Below are 21,191 nucleotides of genomic sequence, written 5' to 3' on the forward strand. Positions count from 1 at the left end.
TTACTTTGGCAATTTAAAGTACGTAAGTGTATCATCATACATTATGAGGATGGTTGATTTGATTTGTTTAAAAAAAAAAAGTTTCTGCATAATTAAACGAAGTTGCTAAAGATATTTTTAAAATAACGAGATCATATTAATAATTTTTGTCTTTTATGAATGTAAACAGTATTGCCCATAAATAATTTGGAATATATTTCTATTTCGAAAAACATAGTTATAATTATTATAATTTTGTAAAGCTTCAAAGAAATATTATTTTTTTTTTTTTATAAAATCCAATTAATAGTAAATTCTTAATAACAATTTTAATTATGTTAATGCTTTAGCGAATTGTTGTTAATTTAGTTGTATATCGTCTAGTAAATTTGATATTATTTCGACGAATCAATATATTGAAATTTTAAGTTTATACTTTCACTATTTTAATACATAAATCTATAAGAATATATACACTTGAAAAGATGTAAGTAAAATTAAACATTTTAACATTTAAACACAATAATTGAAAAATAATTTATTTATATTTTATTCTATATCATAATGTCATGTTATGGGGGAAGGGAACAGGTTTCAAAGAAAAAATATCCTTATATTTATTTAAATATTTATAACGCTTATCGAAATAATAAACATTTCATTCATTATTCATTATTTATTAATAACAAATTCAATAAAATGCAAATAGGAAAAAACATTAGTATGGATGTCAGGCTTTCCTTTTGCGCACGGCATATTACAAGATACAATACCAATAATTTCATTATTATATATCAATGGACCACCGCTATCACCCTGTAAATTATAGTACAAGAATCATGTAAAAAATGATATATAAAACTACAAATAATACAAATTATAATTAATTTATAATAATTATATTATAACGTTGTATATTAACTATACTAGATAATGAAAATTTATCCTTATTATTATTATTATTATTGTTGTTGTTGTTGTTGTTGTTGTTGTTGTTGTTGTTGTTGTTGTTGTTATTATTGTTATTATTGTTATTTTATTATTGTTATTATTGTTATTATTGTTATTATTGTTATTATTGTTATTATTGTTATTATTGTTATTATTGTTATTATTGTTATTATTGTTATTATATATAAATATTATTTCATAAATGTTATGGAAAATGAGTGAACGTGATTTATTAAATTATTTGATTGAAATTAATTTGAAATATTGAGCTGAGCTTACAGTGCATATCCCTATGCCTTCTCCCTGCAATGTACACAATTGCTCATTATAAAGAACAAATGTATAATGGTTAAGGCAATGTGACATTTCAATAATATCAACGAAAGCTCCACGCAGCACGGTATTATCATTTTCAGTTCCATAATATGTCATTCCCCAACCGCTCACAAGACCTCTCCAGCCAGCTCGGTAATTACTTTTTGGTAAATTTATCTTGTTTTGAAATTCATTGAATATAATTGTGCCTTGAATCTATTGAACGTTGGTTTTCAATTTAAAAAAAAAAAAAAAAAAAAAAAAAAAAAAAAAAAAAAATCATAATTTATCGTTAAATGTAAAAATGTTAATTTAAGAATTCTTAATAAACAATAATGTAATATTAGCTTATTTTTATGTACAATTTGGCTAATACACACTCGCGCACGCAGATATATTGAATAATGATATATAATATATAATATAAATATAATATAAATAATAATGCTATTGGAATATTAACTTTAATGCATTAGAATTATATTGCAAATTATTTGACATAACGTTTTCTCGAAATAAGTAAATCTTCTGTAAAATAAAAAGTTTGTTATTAATAACACATAAAGACGAATATTTTTAATTAATATACGATCAATTCAAATTGGTCAATGACGTGGCTAAATATTTTCAACAATAAATATTTTACATAAATGAAAGTTTCGACAGACAGATTCAACGATATAATATATCGTTTTTCATAATACAAATTAATTGTTAGGAATTGTTAGGAAAAAGATTTTGAATTAGTCATTAATATATGATAATAATGATCATTAATCGCGCCGTTAAAAAATTCATAATTTACTATATTTTCTCGATGATTCTCGATGAAAGTTCAATTGCATTGAAAGAATATGACACATCATCTGTGATAAATTATGTAATTAGGGTCGGACGTACCATAACAACGGCTATGTCATTTAGATTCATAGCGTATTTTGTCATTTCTCCTGTGAATCGCGGATGAATATAAACGTTATAAATCTTGAATTTCGATGGGATATCGGTCATTAAATTACTTATTCCTACATAAATGCGTAACATTTCATAATGCATATCTCTTTCATAGAGGCAATGCGCGGCAGTGAGTATATGCTTATTTGTTATAATTGAGCCTCCGCAAATAACTGTGTTAATGTGTGGGAATACAATTGCCGCTTGATATGGAGCATTTCTTACATCTATTTCTTGGCCGCCAATAATTTTTGCCCTCTTAGTAAAAGCACCTATAATAATATGATAATAGAAAGGAGTATTTAAGTGCTTTAATCGCTATTTGGCGATTTGGTAATAAATATAATTTTCTTCTCAATACGAGCTGTACGAGGTATGAAATTTATTTTTTGAAACATAGTTGATCCGATTAGTATGACTTATTACTTAATGCAAATATTATAGATTACTGTTACATTTTGTATTTTATAAGAAATATTTTTAGCTTACCAATCATCAACATTGAATAGAAATAAAGCAGAAGCACAAAATTCATTTTAGTCTTTTTTTTTTATCATTTAAAGAAGATCAAATCTTATGCAATGTTTTATATAGGCATGCCTAGTTATTAATTAATAAATAATTTTATTCTTTTTCAAATATTATCTTAGATCATAATTTACATTTTTATTCTATAAATTAAAATATCTGTAGATAAGAAAGCAAAAAGAAAAGATTAGACTTTATTATGCATATATATTTTAATATATCATATAGTGTAGTATATATTTTTTCCCTTTTGTTTTATATTTTATTGATTATAAAAAACATAAGGGAATCAATAAACTTCAGAGGTAACAAAATTATTTATATTATTACGGTTCTCTCTCTCTCTTTTTTTTTTTTTTTTTTTTTTTTTTTTTTTTTTTTTTTTTTTTTATCATAAATTTAATTTAAATAATCATCATGATTGATTTAATCTATATTTACTTTTTGTAAATTGATAGAATACTAAAAGTAAAATTTAAATGTGATTAAAAACATTCACAATGATATTGTTTATTGTATGTCAATAATATTAAATATTAATAATTATGGTCTAACGTGTCCTTCAATTATTCATATTGAAATATTTCTTATTAATTCATTGGTACGTTAATGTAAATATTTCTCTAATTATAAGTATTATAAAGCAATATATAATATTCTTGTTATTTATGTATTATTATGTAATATGTATTTGTTAATTAATATGGACCATCTTAAATATTTACATATAAATCGTTAAATGTATAAATGTATTTTATTAAATTTTATTAACCAATAGTAAATATAATTCTTTACATGTTTTTATTATCTCGTAACTATGATGTCTTTACTTTTATACATAATAAGGCAATGGATAACAAATTAGGTAATTGATAATAATATAATATTTAAATACATAATATTTAATAGACAGTAATAACATAATAATAGTATTATTTATTAAATTATTATCTATCAAATGCAGCATCATTGTATTAAGTATTTACAGTTTAACAATATTTTTATCGATGAAATTTGATATTGTTTTACTTGTATATTATTATATTGCGATTGCGTACATATTGTTTATTTTTTCTATTCAATTTCTATTTTAATAGTAATATTTAATGTAATTCATAATAAGTTATGGGTGAATAAATAAATTATATGATATCCATACCTAGTATATTTTAACTAATTTCTTTTAAAATTTTCTGTAATAGATTATATTGTTATAAATGATAATTAATAATGAAATTTAGGTCCAAACTTTAAATAATGTATATAAATTAATTTCAGTGAAAGTCGTTTCACTTTTTACAAGCTTTCAAATATGAAAGAAATTTACTATTTCTGGATATCACAAAATGTATCACAAAATAGTCTAGTATAGTTTAGATAAAATATTATGATTAATACGAACTGTATTTCCTTTATTAAGGAAATATCGAAGAGAATGAATAACATGTATATTCATATAATTTATAAGATTTAAAGAAATAAGATAATTTTTTTTAAACATAAATATATATAGAAATTGTAAGTAGCGCGTCTTTTAAAATTAGTTAATTAATTAACGTGTATAATAAAAAAATGTGATTTTTATATGTTGTTTTGTTGTAAATTTTTATAATGGAATACGGATAAAACGTACTATAATAATTTAGTTCAAATTAATGATCTAGAAACAGGTAGAAGTGTTTAAAGCATGAATAATAAATGATAAATTATCATAATAAAATTGGATTTTTAGTACGTTAAAGTTATTAATGAATTGACAATTTTTAAAAATTTGGTAATACAGAGAAATTATAAGTTTGAACAATGAAAAATAATATTTTGCATACGATTTGTACGAAATTACATTAAATTTCTACTAATGCACAGCCTTGTTTCATCCTCGCCTTACTACATAAAATTTTTAATTCAATTATCAAAATGACTTAGTGGAGATTAATGACTTGAAAAGATAAAATGAATAAAAAAAAAAAAAATAATCGTTACAGAATAATATTTAAAGAATTTTGTTACCGTAGAGTAAAAGTGAACAATTTGAAATATACACATATTAATTCTTAGAAATGTAAACAATCTGTCTCAAAATATGTTAAATATGCCTTAAAAATTATTAAAGAAACTGAATTTCATTCGTTACAATGTCGGTTTTTGAAAAGTTTTATTGGAGCTTGTAGAAATTATTGTAATATTATTTTCAATAATATTGTGTTTAACAGAAAAACAATAAAAAAAAAAAAAAAAAAAAAAAAAAAAAAAAAAAGCGACAGAAAAAGTTGATTATAAAAAAAAAAAAAAAATAAAATAAAATAAAATAAATAAAAAAAAATTAAGAATTAATAATGAATAATTTTGTCGTAAATTTTAACTGTCATCAACAAATTAAATTTCTATCAAACGTTTTATTCATATACATTATCTAATATATAGAAAAAGTAAATATATATTTTACCAATCTAGACTTTGATATGTAGATAGATAATGTAATTTTTTTACTTATTGAAAAAAAAAAAAAATTTAAGTTAATAGAACAAGTGGATTATATAATTGATAATTTAAATTCATTAAATTCTGCTCGAACGAAAATGTTGAGAAGAGTTAATTAACCGATACTTATATATTAATATAATTTGATGTGGCAAAAAGTAATGAAAAATTCAATTATGAATGATAGTATTGTCGGCAAGAAGCTGAAAATAAAGAAAATTTTCGTTAGCGGATTATTTAATTATTTTATAGCTGATATAATAAGTATAGAAATGAAAATTGAAAAATTTTCAAACAATGTTGATCAATAATATGGTTAGGTGATCGAGGATTTATTCAATAGTAAAATCTTGGATGAAATTTTAATTTTCAAAAATGATATTTTTAAACCAAATTAATTAACATTCCTAAATTTATTTTAACTATATTTGTATCCATAATTATTGATATTAATCATATGAATGTAAAAAATTGACTGTTTTTCTAATATATCGTCATAAAAGTATATTACTTCTTTTTTTTATATTATTTTGCTCACAATAAAAAAAAATGTATCTATCAGTTTATATTTTTAATTGAATTTTCGAAATACTCAATCTTTTAAAGTTGCATTTATAACATTTATATTAATATTTTCTAATTGATACAATTGAATTGAATAGCTGTTAGTTACTATTCCAATTTTTATTATTCAACAATATATATGGCTTAGATATATTTTACGTTACTTAATGTCTATTATAAGGATGTCGATAACTTAGTCTTGAAATAATTTTTTTCTTTCTTTGTTCATTATTGTTCCATAACGAGAGTAACACTAGACTTATGCACTAATGCTCGACAATGTTAATACTACATTAATATAGAGAGGAAAACTCTGTTTAAGTACTTAAAAATACGTACACGTTAATCAACCGAGGAAAATTATATTTTTTATCATTTGACACAGCGTATTTCTCCATCACAGTATTATGTTTTTCGAAAAATTATCATTTTATTGTATGTAAAGGTAAATTATCATTTAATTGTAATTTATTCATGTGTAGATATATTATTTTGTATTTGTGATCGTGATAAACTATTACTTATCCGAATGAATTGCGGTATATTTATAATATTTCGTTATAGTTTTGTTTGACGATGACGTTTTATTGTTTGTCTCAATCCAGCTTTTTCTTTTATATTTTTTATACAATTATATGTAACATTTGTTTGACGATGAAATTTATTCTATCGTATTATTAATAGCTTTTTATACTTTTCTTTCATTACACCAACTTTTTTTTTTTTACTAATGCATGACATTTGCAGTATGACATTATTTATATATATATATATATATATATATATATATATATATATATATATATGTTATTGTAATATAAATATGGAATCGTAGTGAAAATAATTATAAACTTTTTTACGTGGTTTCATCTTATTTGAATTTTATTCGCACATCAGACAAGTAAATCGTGTACATTACAGATTAATGAGATTTTATATAAATTGTTCTATTTAAATTTCGCCAATAGATTTCAAAAACTTAATTTAGTATGTACATATTAAATATATACACAATGTTGTATTTTATCATATTTATTATATTAAATATATACATAATCCTATATACATAATGTTAACATTACTTTTAATTTCTAATTAGTATTGTACGTTTAAAAAGTGTGTATCTTACGCAGTCAGGCGCATTCGCGCACAAACACGAACGTGGATTCGAGTATTCACGGGCCCACATACGTGTGCGTATATTATTGATTTATAACGCTTCTAATGAAGTTAATATTGAAGTCAATGCTGGTGTGTACATCGGGCACCCCCGTGGCACAAGGTACGCCAAACGAAATAACGCCAATAAGTTTTCCATTGCTAACCACTGGTCCACCGCTATCGCCCTATAACATTATATAAATCTTTTTACATATAGTTTCCTAATACGTAATTTCATTAAAATTCCAATCAATCACATTGAATAATATGCAAAATAATTAAATATTTCTAATTTTTATTTTAGTTATATCTTTTTTTTTTTTTTTTTCGTTTTGGAAAGTAGTTGAAATTATATATTTATTTCCGTGTTTAATTAAATATAAATTTGTAAAATTGATTTTTTACTGCACATGAAAATTGAATTGAACTTACAGGTAAGTTTGCTTTGTGATGGTAAGACTACACTGAAACTAAATACCTTTTAGTAGTTAAGTTTAGAGTTGTTTTATAAACGATCTTCAATCAGGCGGCTAATATTTTTACATGAAAACCTACTTTTTTTAAGGTTTATTCCCTTTAGTTATTAAATTCATATTTTGCTTATAATATAAATTGTATATAAATATAAATATAAATGTAGCCAATTTGGGAGTATTACGGAAAAATAGGATAACTGAATGACGATTTCTTTGCTCTTGAGATTCTTCATGGATGTATAAAATTACAGAAATGGATCATTTTTTTCTACCGATCTTTAGAATATAATATTTACGATTTCTGAAGAGACAAAGAAGACCTTTTGCTGCGAAACATAATTTAACGGTCATAAAGAAGTTCAATTCCTGACCTTTATTTTTGTATAAATGCACCCAGAAAGTCTGATAGCAATTATCTTTTTTTTTTTTCTTTTTTTTCTTTTTTTTCTTTTTTTTTTTTTTTTTTTGAATTTTTTTTTTTGTTTGCTAACATTATTTTTGTACGATGTTTTAATTTTTAAATAATATCCTTCTAATATTTAAGTCCTCTAAAATAAAGTTCTCTAAAATAAAATTAATCCTTAATCGTCTTTAGTTAAAATCTTCTTTTTCTTTTTTCTTTTTTTAATTACACGCGCATTTATCTTTTCATTTTTTTTTTTTTTATTTTTTTTTTTGATTTTTAATTACTAATTTACATAAAAAAAAAAATACATATTCATTATTGTCAAAGGCTTTAAACAAATGAAAAAACTTACGGTGCACACGCCAATCCCATTCAACTGCAATGTACACATATGGTAATCACAAATTGGAAATTCAAAATTATCCGCACATTCTTCATTGCTAACAATTATTACTGTTGCCGTTTGCAGTAAGGCGGGAGTATTAGTTGCTGGGTAAGTCGTCCATCCCCAACCGCTGATGATAGCTTCATCGCCAATGTGATAAGGTATTGTCGGTAAATCGATTTTATTTTGATATTCATTAAATACGATTGTACCTTGTATCTGACGAAGAGAAAATTACTTTGGATAAATCGCTTCAAACGATTGATTAGGTAATAAAAGAATTTTTTACAATTCGTAGTGACTGAATCATTACCTACGAAATTTTCTAATATCAATCATATAAAAAAATATAATATAGAATAGTATGTTTTAGCAAATGATATTGATTTTAATGTTAAAGCAAAATATGTAAGGGAAGCATGTAATATATAAGTTTGATGTACCGTAATGACGGCAATATCGTATGCAGAGACAGTATTATTTGACATTTCTCCCGTGTACGAAGGATGAATGTCCGCGTGATCGATCATATACGTCCATCTAAGTATGTCATTTAGATTTGTTGTTCCTGCGATAATAATCATTTCAGAATATAATTGAGTAGCGACACAATGAGCTGCGGTAAGAATGTGTTTGTCAGTGACAATAGAACCTCCGCACTTAAGTATATTTTGATGCACATATTTTATTGCTACTTGGTATGGCATTTCCTTTATATCTGCATCCTTCCCACCAAGAATCCTTGATTTTTTACAGAGGACGCCTACAAAATTTAAAATCACTATTGTACAGGTTTTAGTGATCCGATGATACGAATGTTAACATAAAACGACAAATTCGTTAAATTAACCATTAATATCCTATCGTATGTATTATGAATATTTAGATATATGCAAATATTTTATTTACCGAATGAACAATTTTATAAATATTTCATACATTTATTAAAATATTAATATAATAAACAAATGAAAATATTTTTTAACTTTTTACAAACATTTAATTTTATTGCTACTCTATGATTAAATATTAAAATAAGAAAATAGATATAATTTCATTGTAAAAAAAAAAAATTTTGCACATTAGCTTTCATTAAATATTTTCATTGTTGCGATATTATACGATAAATAGTTAAATTATTTGACGGTAATAATAATAAACTTGAAAAATGTTGTATATATATTTATACGAACAAAACTATATTTCACTTTATGAATTGGGATAACGCAAATTTATTATTTTATATAAATATATATGAGTAATATATGAATACAATTAAAGATAGATAAATTATTGTAAAAGATGAATAATAATAAAAGAATTGTATTTTACATTCTATTTGTCTTAAATAAATAATTAATTCAAGAAATAGGCATATATATGTTTTTAGGATTATTGAAATTCAACACTATATATTATTATTTTAATTCTCATTAATCAAATAATGTAAAAGAAATGTTGTATATACAATATATGTCTATTAATAATAAGTAAAAAAATATTGTTTATAGTTTTCTATAATTTCATAAGCGATAGTTATTTTAAATGACAATATATAATTCTTTAAATTCTATATGTAATATATAATATTATTGTTTAAATTATTGTGAATGATCATAAATGAAATTTGGTTAGAGAAATAATTGTAATATATATATGTAATATATAAATTTAATCGATAGTGAATGAAAAAAAAATATATTTTTCGGTTATTTCAAATTAATTTCCCTTAAAAATCTATAAGTAAATAGACTACTTTCGTATGGATTACTAAAATTTAGGTTTTCCATTTAGGATATTTAACGCTTACGACATTAAGAATGTAAAAGTGAAAAATAATTAAAAATTTTTAATTATTTTCTGTATTATAGTATGTAATATTATGGTATATTTATACAAAATAGATTTTTTATAATTATATTAATAGTGTATGAAAAATATTAGAAAACTAAATTTTTATTTATTATAAATAAAAAATATTAGCTTTTATCATAAAATAAATACTTATATTTATGTCTAATGTTAATCAATTATTATTTATAAAAAACGAACGTGGATTTAGTTAAAAATTTATAGTATTATATATTTTTCATTATTTTCGTTTAAATAGAAAATGTTTATTTAACAATGTATAACGATTATTCAATGCTTAATTTAATTAATTGTAATCGAAGAAACTGAATTTATTTGTATTTTATAAATATATGAAATTTAATGCAGTAATTATTGATAATAATAATCAGATAAAAGTGTTGCAATATAGTGCAATTTATATATAATTAATATTATATATATATATATATATATATATATATATATTTTTTTTTTATAAGTTTTAACGATAATTATAGAAGATATTTAAATCATTGTAATCGAATAATGTGCTGCAAAATTAATTTAATGATATAATATTGAATTAGAATCTCTTAGAAGCGCGTTCTATGTATGTTATTTAATATTAGTCAATTTATATTAATCGATTAAATAATAAGAAACGCTTAAGCAATTAGTTATCTTTTTAAACAGAAATGTCATCAGACTATCAATCTTATTATTTACTTAACGATATCCTCAAATATTAACGAATTTTTATATTTCTTAGTAGTTTTTAAATATTCATTATGTAAAGTCTGGATTTGATGTAATGAAGTAAAATCCAAATGACAAACCTTTAATAATAACAATATAACAATATTGTTATTAGGTAATAAATTTCATAATAAAATTTGTTTACTTTTTTCTGCTTTGTTAAATTATTGTTTTTAAAAACAAGTGTAAATATTTCTCAAAATTTTAAATTCAATCTTAAGCATTTTGTAAATATTATTTTCTTTCTCAAGCGTCGTAAATTCCACTAATTTTATACTCATATATTTAATATAATATACAATTATATGATACACTATTATATATTTTATTTGAAAAGAGGAAGAAATTATATTTATACTTCACCATGCTGTTAACAAGTTGTATGCCTATGTGTGTATACCTATGATTGAAAAGGGTATTTGATGATTAGGTAGAAGAGGAAAAATGAGTAACGCAGCCGTTTTATTAACGCATAGGTAAAATAAAGTCAGATATCAGATATTAGGTTAAAGCAAGAGAAAGAGAGAGAATTCGATGTGTGGGGAGGATGACGGTGGTAATGATTGCCAAGGCGACTAAATCTGAAATTAAATGTGTGTATTAGATTATGTGAAGGCGGGAATAATGTGCTCGGCTAAGAATAGTACAGGAATTAAATCACTTGGTTAATAAGACATTTTTCATAAGCAGAACGCAATCTCTTTGTTTTCTCATTGATAGCTAATATAGATTATTTTATTAACGAGTTGACAAAAAACAACAATAAGGATCAAAAGGTATACATACACCTTCTATTTAGTATTTATTTTTTCGATATATTTTAAAATATATATACAATAATTTGTATATTTTTAATTGTAGACTATATATTAAGGATTACAAAATTCTTTACATTAATAAAAGTAAATAAAACTATTATCTTGAAAATCTTATTCTTATTAACGATTTTATACTTATGCTTATGATACATCTTTATGATATATCAAATTTATTTGGAATGGTAATAGAAAATTGGAATCGATGTTGGTGGTATGGCGCATATGAAGTACATAAATCATTAAATCTTCAATTCATTCTTATAATTATTAAGAGGGCTATTGTATCGTTCATTTGGCATATTAAATAATGCATAATACTATAAATAATATTTCTTATAAGTTTTTTTTTTTTTTTTTTTTTTTTTTTTATGGATATTTTATAGAGGGTATTTTATAACTGTAAACGACTATATCATGTAGATTAAATATTAAATTATGATATATTATTATGTAATTTCATTCTTAATTCTTCATTTTCATTAATACTGCAGGTTCATTGTTTGTACAAGAACATCGAAATTTAAAGATATACTTAAACAATAATTTAAAATATATATCTAAATATTATGTTTTACATTGGAAATATTTGTACAATATTAAAATAATTGATTGTCAGTATAATATTTTAGTTAACTTGGAGAAAAATTTGATTATATATATATATATATATATATATAGATAGATATATGTCTAATTATTTGTCCAATTCTTGTTATTTACTATTAAATAATTTACTATTTTTATTATAATTATACTATAAATTTTAAGAACTGTTTGTTTTAAGAACTATTTCAATAACTAGTTATATTTATAAGAAAATTATAATTTTTAATAAGAACAATAATTCTTACGAATAATGAGAATCAAAGAATATATACATTTACTTTTTATCAATGATAATATTGAAAAATACAATAAATATTTGATAATAATAATGTAAGTTATCAGATTTCTTCAAGAAATTAATTAATTATGAATAATTTTATAAAATTTACAAATAATTTTTTTTTATATACAATTTATAAGGATTATATAAGTTTTAAGTACCTTAAGCTGTTAGATTACTCTGAATAGAGATATACATGTAGAATAAATAATAGATTAGTTAGAATGAAATAATGATAATATATAATAATTATAAATAATAATTATGAAAATTAATAAATTAATTTTTTTCACATTTAAAATTATTTATTATTATCTATTTGAAATTATTGTATGATTTGTGTGTAATATAATATCTATGAAATTTTACCTACATTTATCAAATAAAGATACACTAAATCTTATTGTTTCACATTTTTAATATTTTTGAATTATCATTATTATTTTTTAAAAAGAATCGCTTTTTAATACTTGTTTTTACCTATAGTTTTTCAGAAAATAAGAGCACGAAGACATTACCTACCGTCATGGCTATTCTAAAAGTAATTCATATATTCGAGCTTTTATGCATTTAATGAAGGCACGTCGACATCACTAACCGTTTTAAATATTTGTACATATGTCGTAATTAAAGATAAATACGTAAAATAAATTTACAAACAGTGCATTAAGAAGAAAAAAAATAACTAGTTGTGGATAACGAATAGATATTTTGCAGTAATTTATGTATTTGTTTGACTAATTTGCATAAGGTTGAAAATATAATTTCTTGTTTATAAATAAACAGAATTTAATTATCTTTCATTTGGAGGTATTATGTTAACAATCCTACATTTTCGAAATTGATATTCTTGTTAAAAAAAAAAAAAAAAAAAAAAAAAAAAAAAAAAAAAAAAATGCGTATTTAGAATCATATTTTTAAATTTACGATCTAATAATTCTTCTTTAACATACAAAAAACTGTACAAAAAGACTAAAATTTCTTTATTTCATGGTTTTCAATGACTTGGCTTCAAATGTCCATTGGTGCTACAAGAAAGACGCCTTTTATAAAGGCAATTAGCATTATTACTCATAATTTCATTGAATTTTAATATTTTATATTGAAATTTTTAGAAAATGTTGCTTAAACACCATTCAATCTAGTGATTAAATGGATAAAAACAAATATTAATATTTATAAAACAATATAATAATATTTATAAAAAAATTCAATCTCGGTCTTCCAATGTATTCAAATAACTCAATATATTCTAGTTCAATTAAGAATATCCTTTAACAATGTACGTTTAGTAAAAGAAATATATAATTAACTTACCTACTTGTAATACTATAAAGAAATAATACATTATTTGAAATTTCATACTAGTTTTTGTTTTCTGTACAGGAATAAAAAGTCTTTTAGCTCTTCAGTAATATGTACTTGCTTAATTAGCAAACCAAATGTCACAGTTATATAGTTTTTTTTTTTTTTTTTATATAATAATTGCTCTTATATTTATTCGACATTGAATATATTCAAAGATAAGAATAATAAGTCTAATATTTATATGTAAATTTAACTTTGATCAGAAATATTTGTTTCGTACAAAAATAATTTAAAAATAATAATTAAATAATTTTTTTAATAATAGAATCATTGATACATAATTATTAAAGATAGAAAAGTAATTGAAAAATTGTTAAAGATTTTTAATCAATTTTAGGGTAAATGTTAATTATTGTTTTTTTTTTTTCTATGAATTTCGTGGCTTATATTGTATATATATTTTATTATTGTACTTCCCCCCCCCCTCCTTTTTTAAAAAAAAATATATGCTTAAATATATGCTTTTTATTTGTAATTTTTCAATTTTGTCTATTTATATTTATATCAATTATATTTTTTGGATCATTGAACTAATTTTTTTTCGTAAATTTTATAATTTAACTATAATTACTATTCATTAAGAATCTATAAAAAGCTCATTTTGATAATTACTTTGAGATTATTCAAAAAAAAACAAGAAAAAAAAAAACAAAAAAAAACAAAAACAAAATTAATATTAGTAGAATATTAGTATAATAATGTATTATATCAATGTAAGTATAAATATTTTTTTAATTTAGGAAGTTTCAGAATTAAAATAATAAAATTTCAAAGTACAATACTACGTACTAATGTATAAACTATTATAATACTGTGACTATACAAAAAATTGTAAAATAAAATTTTATTAATTGTATTAATTATAATTTTTACATAAACATAAATCATTTTTTAAAAATGTTATGGAAAAACATATATATATATATATATATATATATATATATATATATATACATATTCGCAATGATAATCGATACTCTAAGTATTATAAATAAATTTTTGCATGCAAAAAATCAATTTAAATCTGTATATATTAAATTAACTTATTCGTTAAAATAATTATTTCATTAATGATTTATAAGTCTTATCATAAAGATAAGATTATAATTTTGAATCAAGTCATTTATTTACCTCAAACACATGAATTTATTCATTAAATAAATATTATTATTAAACATTCTGTTTCTAATGACGCTATTATTACATGTATTATTATAGATATTATTTTATCTTTTATCGCACGGGATTATATTATTTCCATTTATTTGATTACCTACTTTATTAAAACGAATAGAGTGTAAAGATGGAAAATAGGCTATGTATTCAGTAATTTATTTTGATGGCGACGGCATTAATATGTAATAGTTGCTTTGTGTATATTTTGCTAAATACTTTTTAATCCGTATCGTTAAATATGTCAATATTTGCAGAAAAGCAGTTTAATTATTTTAATCTATAATAAATCGATAATAAATTGTTCAACAAAAATTGTTTAATAACGATATGTATCATTATAATGAATGTATTAATGTATTTTTTTTTCGTTTAATTATTAACTTATTAATTATGAAAACGAAGAGAAAAGTATTTGATAGATAATATTTGCATAGATAATATAATTAATTTTAGAAATCACTTGATATAGTCCATTGGATCATATTTAACCTCAACTTAATAGCCAGATTTATATTAATTTTTTGCATGCAAAATTTATTTAAAATATTGCATAAATTAAAAATGAGATTTTAATGTATTTCAAATATGTTTCAATTAACCTTTGACCTCCGATCTATAAAAGCAATCTTACCCTAAAGAAATTTCAACACAACAAAATATCGCAAAATTTTTAATTTTATAAACTGGCTCCTACAACCATTATAATTATCAATTCATCTTTTAAAAACTGTATTATCGTAAAGAAATAACTAATTCTTACTATCATTGATTATAATTTAAAATTGTGTTTGCATTCTATTTCAGGATCAACAATTTTTTTTATATTTTTTCTATTAGTTCCCATACTCTTTTCTATCCGTGGCACACATTAGTCCCGCCTTCACACCATCCAATACACGCAGTTAATTTGAGATTTAGTCAACTTGGCAATCATCTATCCCCGTTACGTTTCATCCAAATTTATTTTCGACTTGTGGTTTAAGTTAAACAAAAAATTTACATTCGCCTCTTAGCTGGCTAAGCATAATTTTTGCGCACATGTTGCATACGTTGTTGAATGCACTCCTTATCATGCTATCACAGTCTATGAAATATTAAATTTTGTGCTTCTTTATATTACTGTTTCGCGTATATATGACCTTGACTTTGGCAAGCCTTGATTTATGTATGGCTGGAGTTTTCCACTCGTTTCCCACGTAGTCTTCTTGAAATTCAACTTTCTTACAGATCAATGATTATTTTACTTCGCGTTAGCATGATGGGCAAGTGACTCTTCTTTATTTCTCTTCTTTCTTTCTTTCCTTCTTTCCTTCCTTTTATTATTTTCCTATTTAATCAAATTGAAAGTGGGTAATGGCGTTGAAAATAATTGAAAATAAATATGTTTACTGGCTTCGTCTTGTGACACTTAATATAATTAACCAACAAACTTTTAACCAAAACCAGTTAAATTAAATTTAATAAAAAAAATATTAGTATAATAAATGTATAATGAGACGAATTTATAAATTTGATTTAGAAGAAGAAGAAGAACAACCAAGTGTTCGCCTACCATTACACAAGATTTTGATAATTTTTAACGAAGGACGGGCACGACAATAATTGTACAAGTTTATTTAAAAGCGAATATTTTATATTAATGAGTATAAAGCTGCAAAAGATTTTTTAAAAGTGCTGCAAGACTTATTTTTTCAGAACTGGATTGTTTTATATTATATTAAATTTCGCATGGCTTTATTTAATTGTATTATATGAGTATAATTAGGTGTTATTATACTTATCAATTACTTTTTCTAAATGATTTCTTTGCTTAAGATATTCTAAAATATATTTATACAACATTATATTTTAGGGATCATGAAAATGTCACATTAAACGTGTTAATCATGAACTAATTTATTAAAAATATTCAATATTGACGAGCTATCATTTAAAAATCTTTTACTTCTTTGTTTAAGAGTATGAATATATTAATTATATTAATGTCGCTCAAGAGAGGATTTCAACAAACAAAAAAAAAAAAAAAAAACAGGCTATACAATATCGTGAAATGGATTTTTAATGGAAACAATTATTTTGCACATATTTTGAAAAATAATCTTCTTAATGTCTTTAAATAAATAAAGATGAAAGAGCACTGAATGCAGCAAAAGTAAATAAAAATTTAGTCTAACCTGATTTTCATATTTAAAAAATAAAATAAACCTTATAAAATAAAATAACATATAATAATCCTTATATAATAATAATAATAATAATAATAATAATAATAATAATAATAATAATAATAATAATAATAAAATAACTACTTACTTATTTCATAAATTGTATAATTTAAAATAATAATAATCGTTAGAAATATAACGTTAAGAAATATAATTATAATATTAAGAGATACACGAGCCAAAATACTTTCATAGTTTATAAGAAATTTTTATGACATTATTGGTATATTGTTTGTATGTGTGCTATAGAAGCCTTTCGTGTCACTCATTTTGTATAATACATTTTGTGCAATTAATTATAGGCCAATTGTTAAATAAGGAATATGAATATTAATTGTTAACAGAGTTTGGATCGCTTAAATATATTCATTCCTCATAAATTCTTTTCATTTTATATCTTATAATTCTAATTTATTTCGTGTTATCTAATGATCATGAGATTTAAGAGTATTCGTGATTTAATACAAATAATCCTCGTATATTCTGACATTTGAACTTCAGTAAAGACTCGATGTATCGATACACTTTACTTAATAATGAAATATTTATTTAAAATTTTATTTCCACACTTGTTTACATTTTTACAGAAATAGTTTTAATCTATTATAACGAGTACACACATATTTTATATTTTATAATGTTATATTTAAGTGTATATAACATGCTTTAACAATTTATTAATTTTTTTATGAAACTGATAAGCTTTACATTATTTTTTTTATTTTTTTTTTTATAATATCTGCCTTTATATTCCAAACACGTTTTTCCTTACTTTATAAAAAATTAATCAAATACAACTAATCTGTCAATAATTCAATAAAACATATTTTACATTCAATATGACATATAAAATATTTCTCTTTCTTTTTCAATCTACAATCTTTGGTAAATAATCAAAAGTAGTATAAAAAAAATTTTTGTTTTTTTTGTTTTTATTATAAAATTATTAAAAAGAGAGCTTTCTTCCTTAGTTAACAACTATCGTTTTATCGATACGGAAGCAATACTTGGTACTCGATATGTAAAATCAGTGGATGAGTATGAATTTACTTCTATTGCTTGTCTTATGAGAAATATACCAGAAAATGAAGTAAATCGGAATATTTATTGCACCGCAACATTTATTTCGTTAACCCATCTGCTATCCACTGCATCCTGTGTCGATGATAACGGAGAAATAGGTTTTGTTGTTAATGCCGGATCACATGATGTTAGACTTGGTCACATGTATTCTCCTTTATGGTGGCTGACGTATGACAAATTTGCTGAGATATATAAATTACCCTATAATCATCCTCAAAATGATATTAGCATTATAAGAGTAAATTAATAACTAAATAAAACAATAATAAGCGCAATATTTAAATTTACTTTGATTAATTTATACGTAAATGGCAATTTAAACATTTATTCGCAGTTAGCAGAGCCGGTTAACAATATTACTCCCGCTCCAATTTCCAAAGTCGAACCAGACAATTTGAGTGGACAAAAAGTCAAGATTTTGGGTTGTGGTCTCTCTTGTGCTGGAGAACCATCGATGATTAAGATGAAGGCCAACGTTAAAATTATGTCAAATATGGAGTGTTCGTATAAGGATTTGTCACATCAGGAACAAATAAATCCTATGCCAAAATATTTGCTGTGCTCTTCTTATGAGCCAGGCGTCCTTCTAGCCACAGTAAGTGATGATTATAATTGGAATTAATTTTAAAGTGCAAAATATTTACCAGCAATATTTATATATAAAATTTTGAGTCAATTGAATAATATATATATATATATATATATATATATTCTATTGTGAAATGAGCAATTTAAAAATTTTAATTTGAAATCTTAAATCAATAAATAATGTGGTATTTCGATTGTTTATAAAATTTAATATAACAGATTGATTAAAATATCTCTCACAAAGATAATGAAAGAAAACATGTTTTCCATAAAAGAAGAAAAAAAATTAATTTATATATATTTTTTTATATACCTTTCCCGCTCTATAATTTTTATACATCAGTATGTGTGCGTGCGAGTGCGCGTGCGCGTGTGTATGTATATATTAAAAAACTGTACATTAAATCTCTTTCTACATGCATGAATTTTATTTTCTCCCTAATTGAGTAGAAAATAACTTAGATAACGTATCGCATAAGAAATATAGGTAAATTATACACTATATATTTTATAATATATAATTGTTTATTAAATGTAAGTATTTATTTTAGGGTGACTTTGGTGGTCCACTTTTACTTAATGGAGAAATTGTGGCTGTCAATATTGGAGCAACTGCTGCGGTAGGAGAGACGACGGAACTAAAAAGGAAAAATTATCATTTGTCTATCGAAGATTACCAATATTTTATTGACTTTAATTTATGCATATAGTAGATTGTATTTAATAAATAATTTTTAATCAAAGTACTTCTGTTCGCTGTGTAATTAGAATACAAGTATTAATTTATAATATATTTTGAACGATGCATTATTTAACTTTTGACAATCGCCCATTAAGAGAATCATGGATTTCGGATTATGCAATTTATAGAATTTAACATATAACTTAAGAATGCCTTTGGCAATATATTGTATTGAATGAGTAAATTAAAAAAAAAAAGAAATGAAGATTTTATCGATAGGATTCAATAATTATTTATTTATCAATGATAAATGCTTACGTTTATGCTGACCTTAAGGAAAATCCAAATTTACAAAATAATTGCTTATTAAGATAAATTCTAATTTCTCTCTCTTGTATTTAAAGAAAATAGTAATTATTATTATAGATATACTAGTATAAATAATTGAGTACTCAAGTGAGGAAAAATTAATTAAATCTTAAAGGTTTGTAATATTTAAAAAATAATTATATCGTATGTTTATAAGTATAAATTAGTTGTTTGCCTAAGTTAAGCAGAATTAATTTGTTAAATTGATTCACTATAGCTATAATCGCATAGTTAATGTTATATAAAATTTTGTAGAAAAAAATACAATTATATAATAAATCTTGTTAATTATAAAATGCACGGTAAACACATGAAAAACGTGGAGATATTTTGGAATTTTTCAATTAAAAAAAAAATCATTTGTTCAAAGCATTTGTTTCGTAATACTGTAACCAAAAAATAATAATGCGATCGTTTTTTAATCGTAATTATTAATATTCTTTGTAAAATTTGATATTATCAATATAAAATTATGATGTAAAAATTCAAATATAATTAATTTTATTTTATACAGTTATAAATGATCAAAACAATTTTCTATGTAAAAATATATAATAAAAAATGTTATTATAAATACAAAATTAAAATTATCGCCATTTTATTATTTCAAAATGATAAATGTTTTTAAAAACAATAAATTTTTCTTCTGACATTCTATTGTAATTTTTTTTTCGTCTCCTTATTTTAACTAATACTTTTATGTTTACTTGTTTATAACAAATGGGCAGTAAATTGTACTATTAAACATTTTTTTTTTTTTTTTTTTTTTTTTTTTACGAATAAAGTACAAGTAATATCTAATGAAAACACGAGTTATTTAATGTATTAAGAAATTCAAATGAGTTTTGCATTATTCGATCGAGAAAATTAATAATTAATTCTAAGATGCAGTAAAAAGTATTTAGTTATCTTTATTCTTCGTTAGAATACATAATGATTGAAAAACATTGTAAAGTTTAATGTTAAATTTGTAATAATATGTGGATAAATTGCGTTAAGAATACCATGAGATTATCATTTTTATAAGAGTATTTGATAATGAAATTAATCATTAATATTTTATTGCATTATTCAAATTTTAATGCTAAATTTGTATGTTAAATTTAAGAGAAATATTATAAAAATTAGAAAATATAAGTGACAAGTGACGCATATTTGCAAGAATAAAATCGTTATTTTAAAAGAATTTTTAATTATAACTTTCATA

At 22.2% G+C, this 21,191-nt stretch overlaps 2 protein-coding genes across 2 annotated transcripts; both read right to left on the minus strand.

Annotated features, from left to right (window-relative positions):
* Positions 1-640: 640 nt before the first annotated feature.
* LOC105364983 (chymotrypsin-2-like) lies at positions 641-2,734 on the minus strand. The gene is made up of 4 exons (XM_011503029.1): positions 2,689-2,734; positions 2,146-2,471; positions 1,210-1,461; positions 641-795 (listed from the first exon to the last, which is right to left on the minus strand). The coding sequence occupies exons 1-4, from the start codon at positions 2,732-2,734 to the stop codon at positions 652-654; spliced, it is 768 nt and encodes a 255-aa protein (XP_011501331.1). The 3' UTR covers positions 641-651.
* Positions 2,735-6,948: 4,214 nt separating this feature from the next.
* Positions 6,949-13,021, minus strand: LOC105364984 (chymotrypsin-1-like). The gene is made up of 5 exons (XM_011503030.1): positions 13,012-13,021; positions 8,644-8,963; positions 8,124-8,419; positions 7,397-7,403; positions 6,949-7,118 (listed from the first exon to the last, which is right to left on the minus strand). Exons 1-5 carry the CDS (start codon positions 13,019-13,021, stop codon positions 6,975-6,977), a joined length of 777 nt encoding a protein of 258 aa, XP_011501332.1. The 3' UTR covers positions 6,949-6,974.
* Between the last annotated feature and the right edge of the window lie 8,170 nt (positions 13,022-21,191).

This window comes from Ceratosolen solmsi, unplaced genomic scaffold (assembly GCF_000503995.2).
Source record: "Ceratosolen solmsi marchali unplaced genomic scaffold, CerSol_1.0 scaffold61, whole genome shotgun sequence".
In the NCBI taxonomy this organism is placed as follows: domain Eukaryota; kingdom Metazoa; phylum Arthropoda; class Insecta; order Hymenoptera; family Agaonidae; genus Ceratosolen; species Ceratosolen solmsi.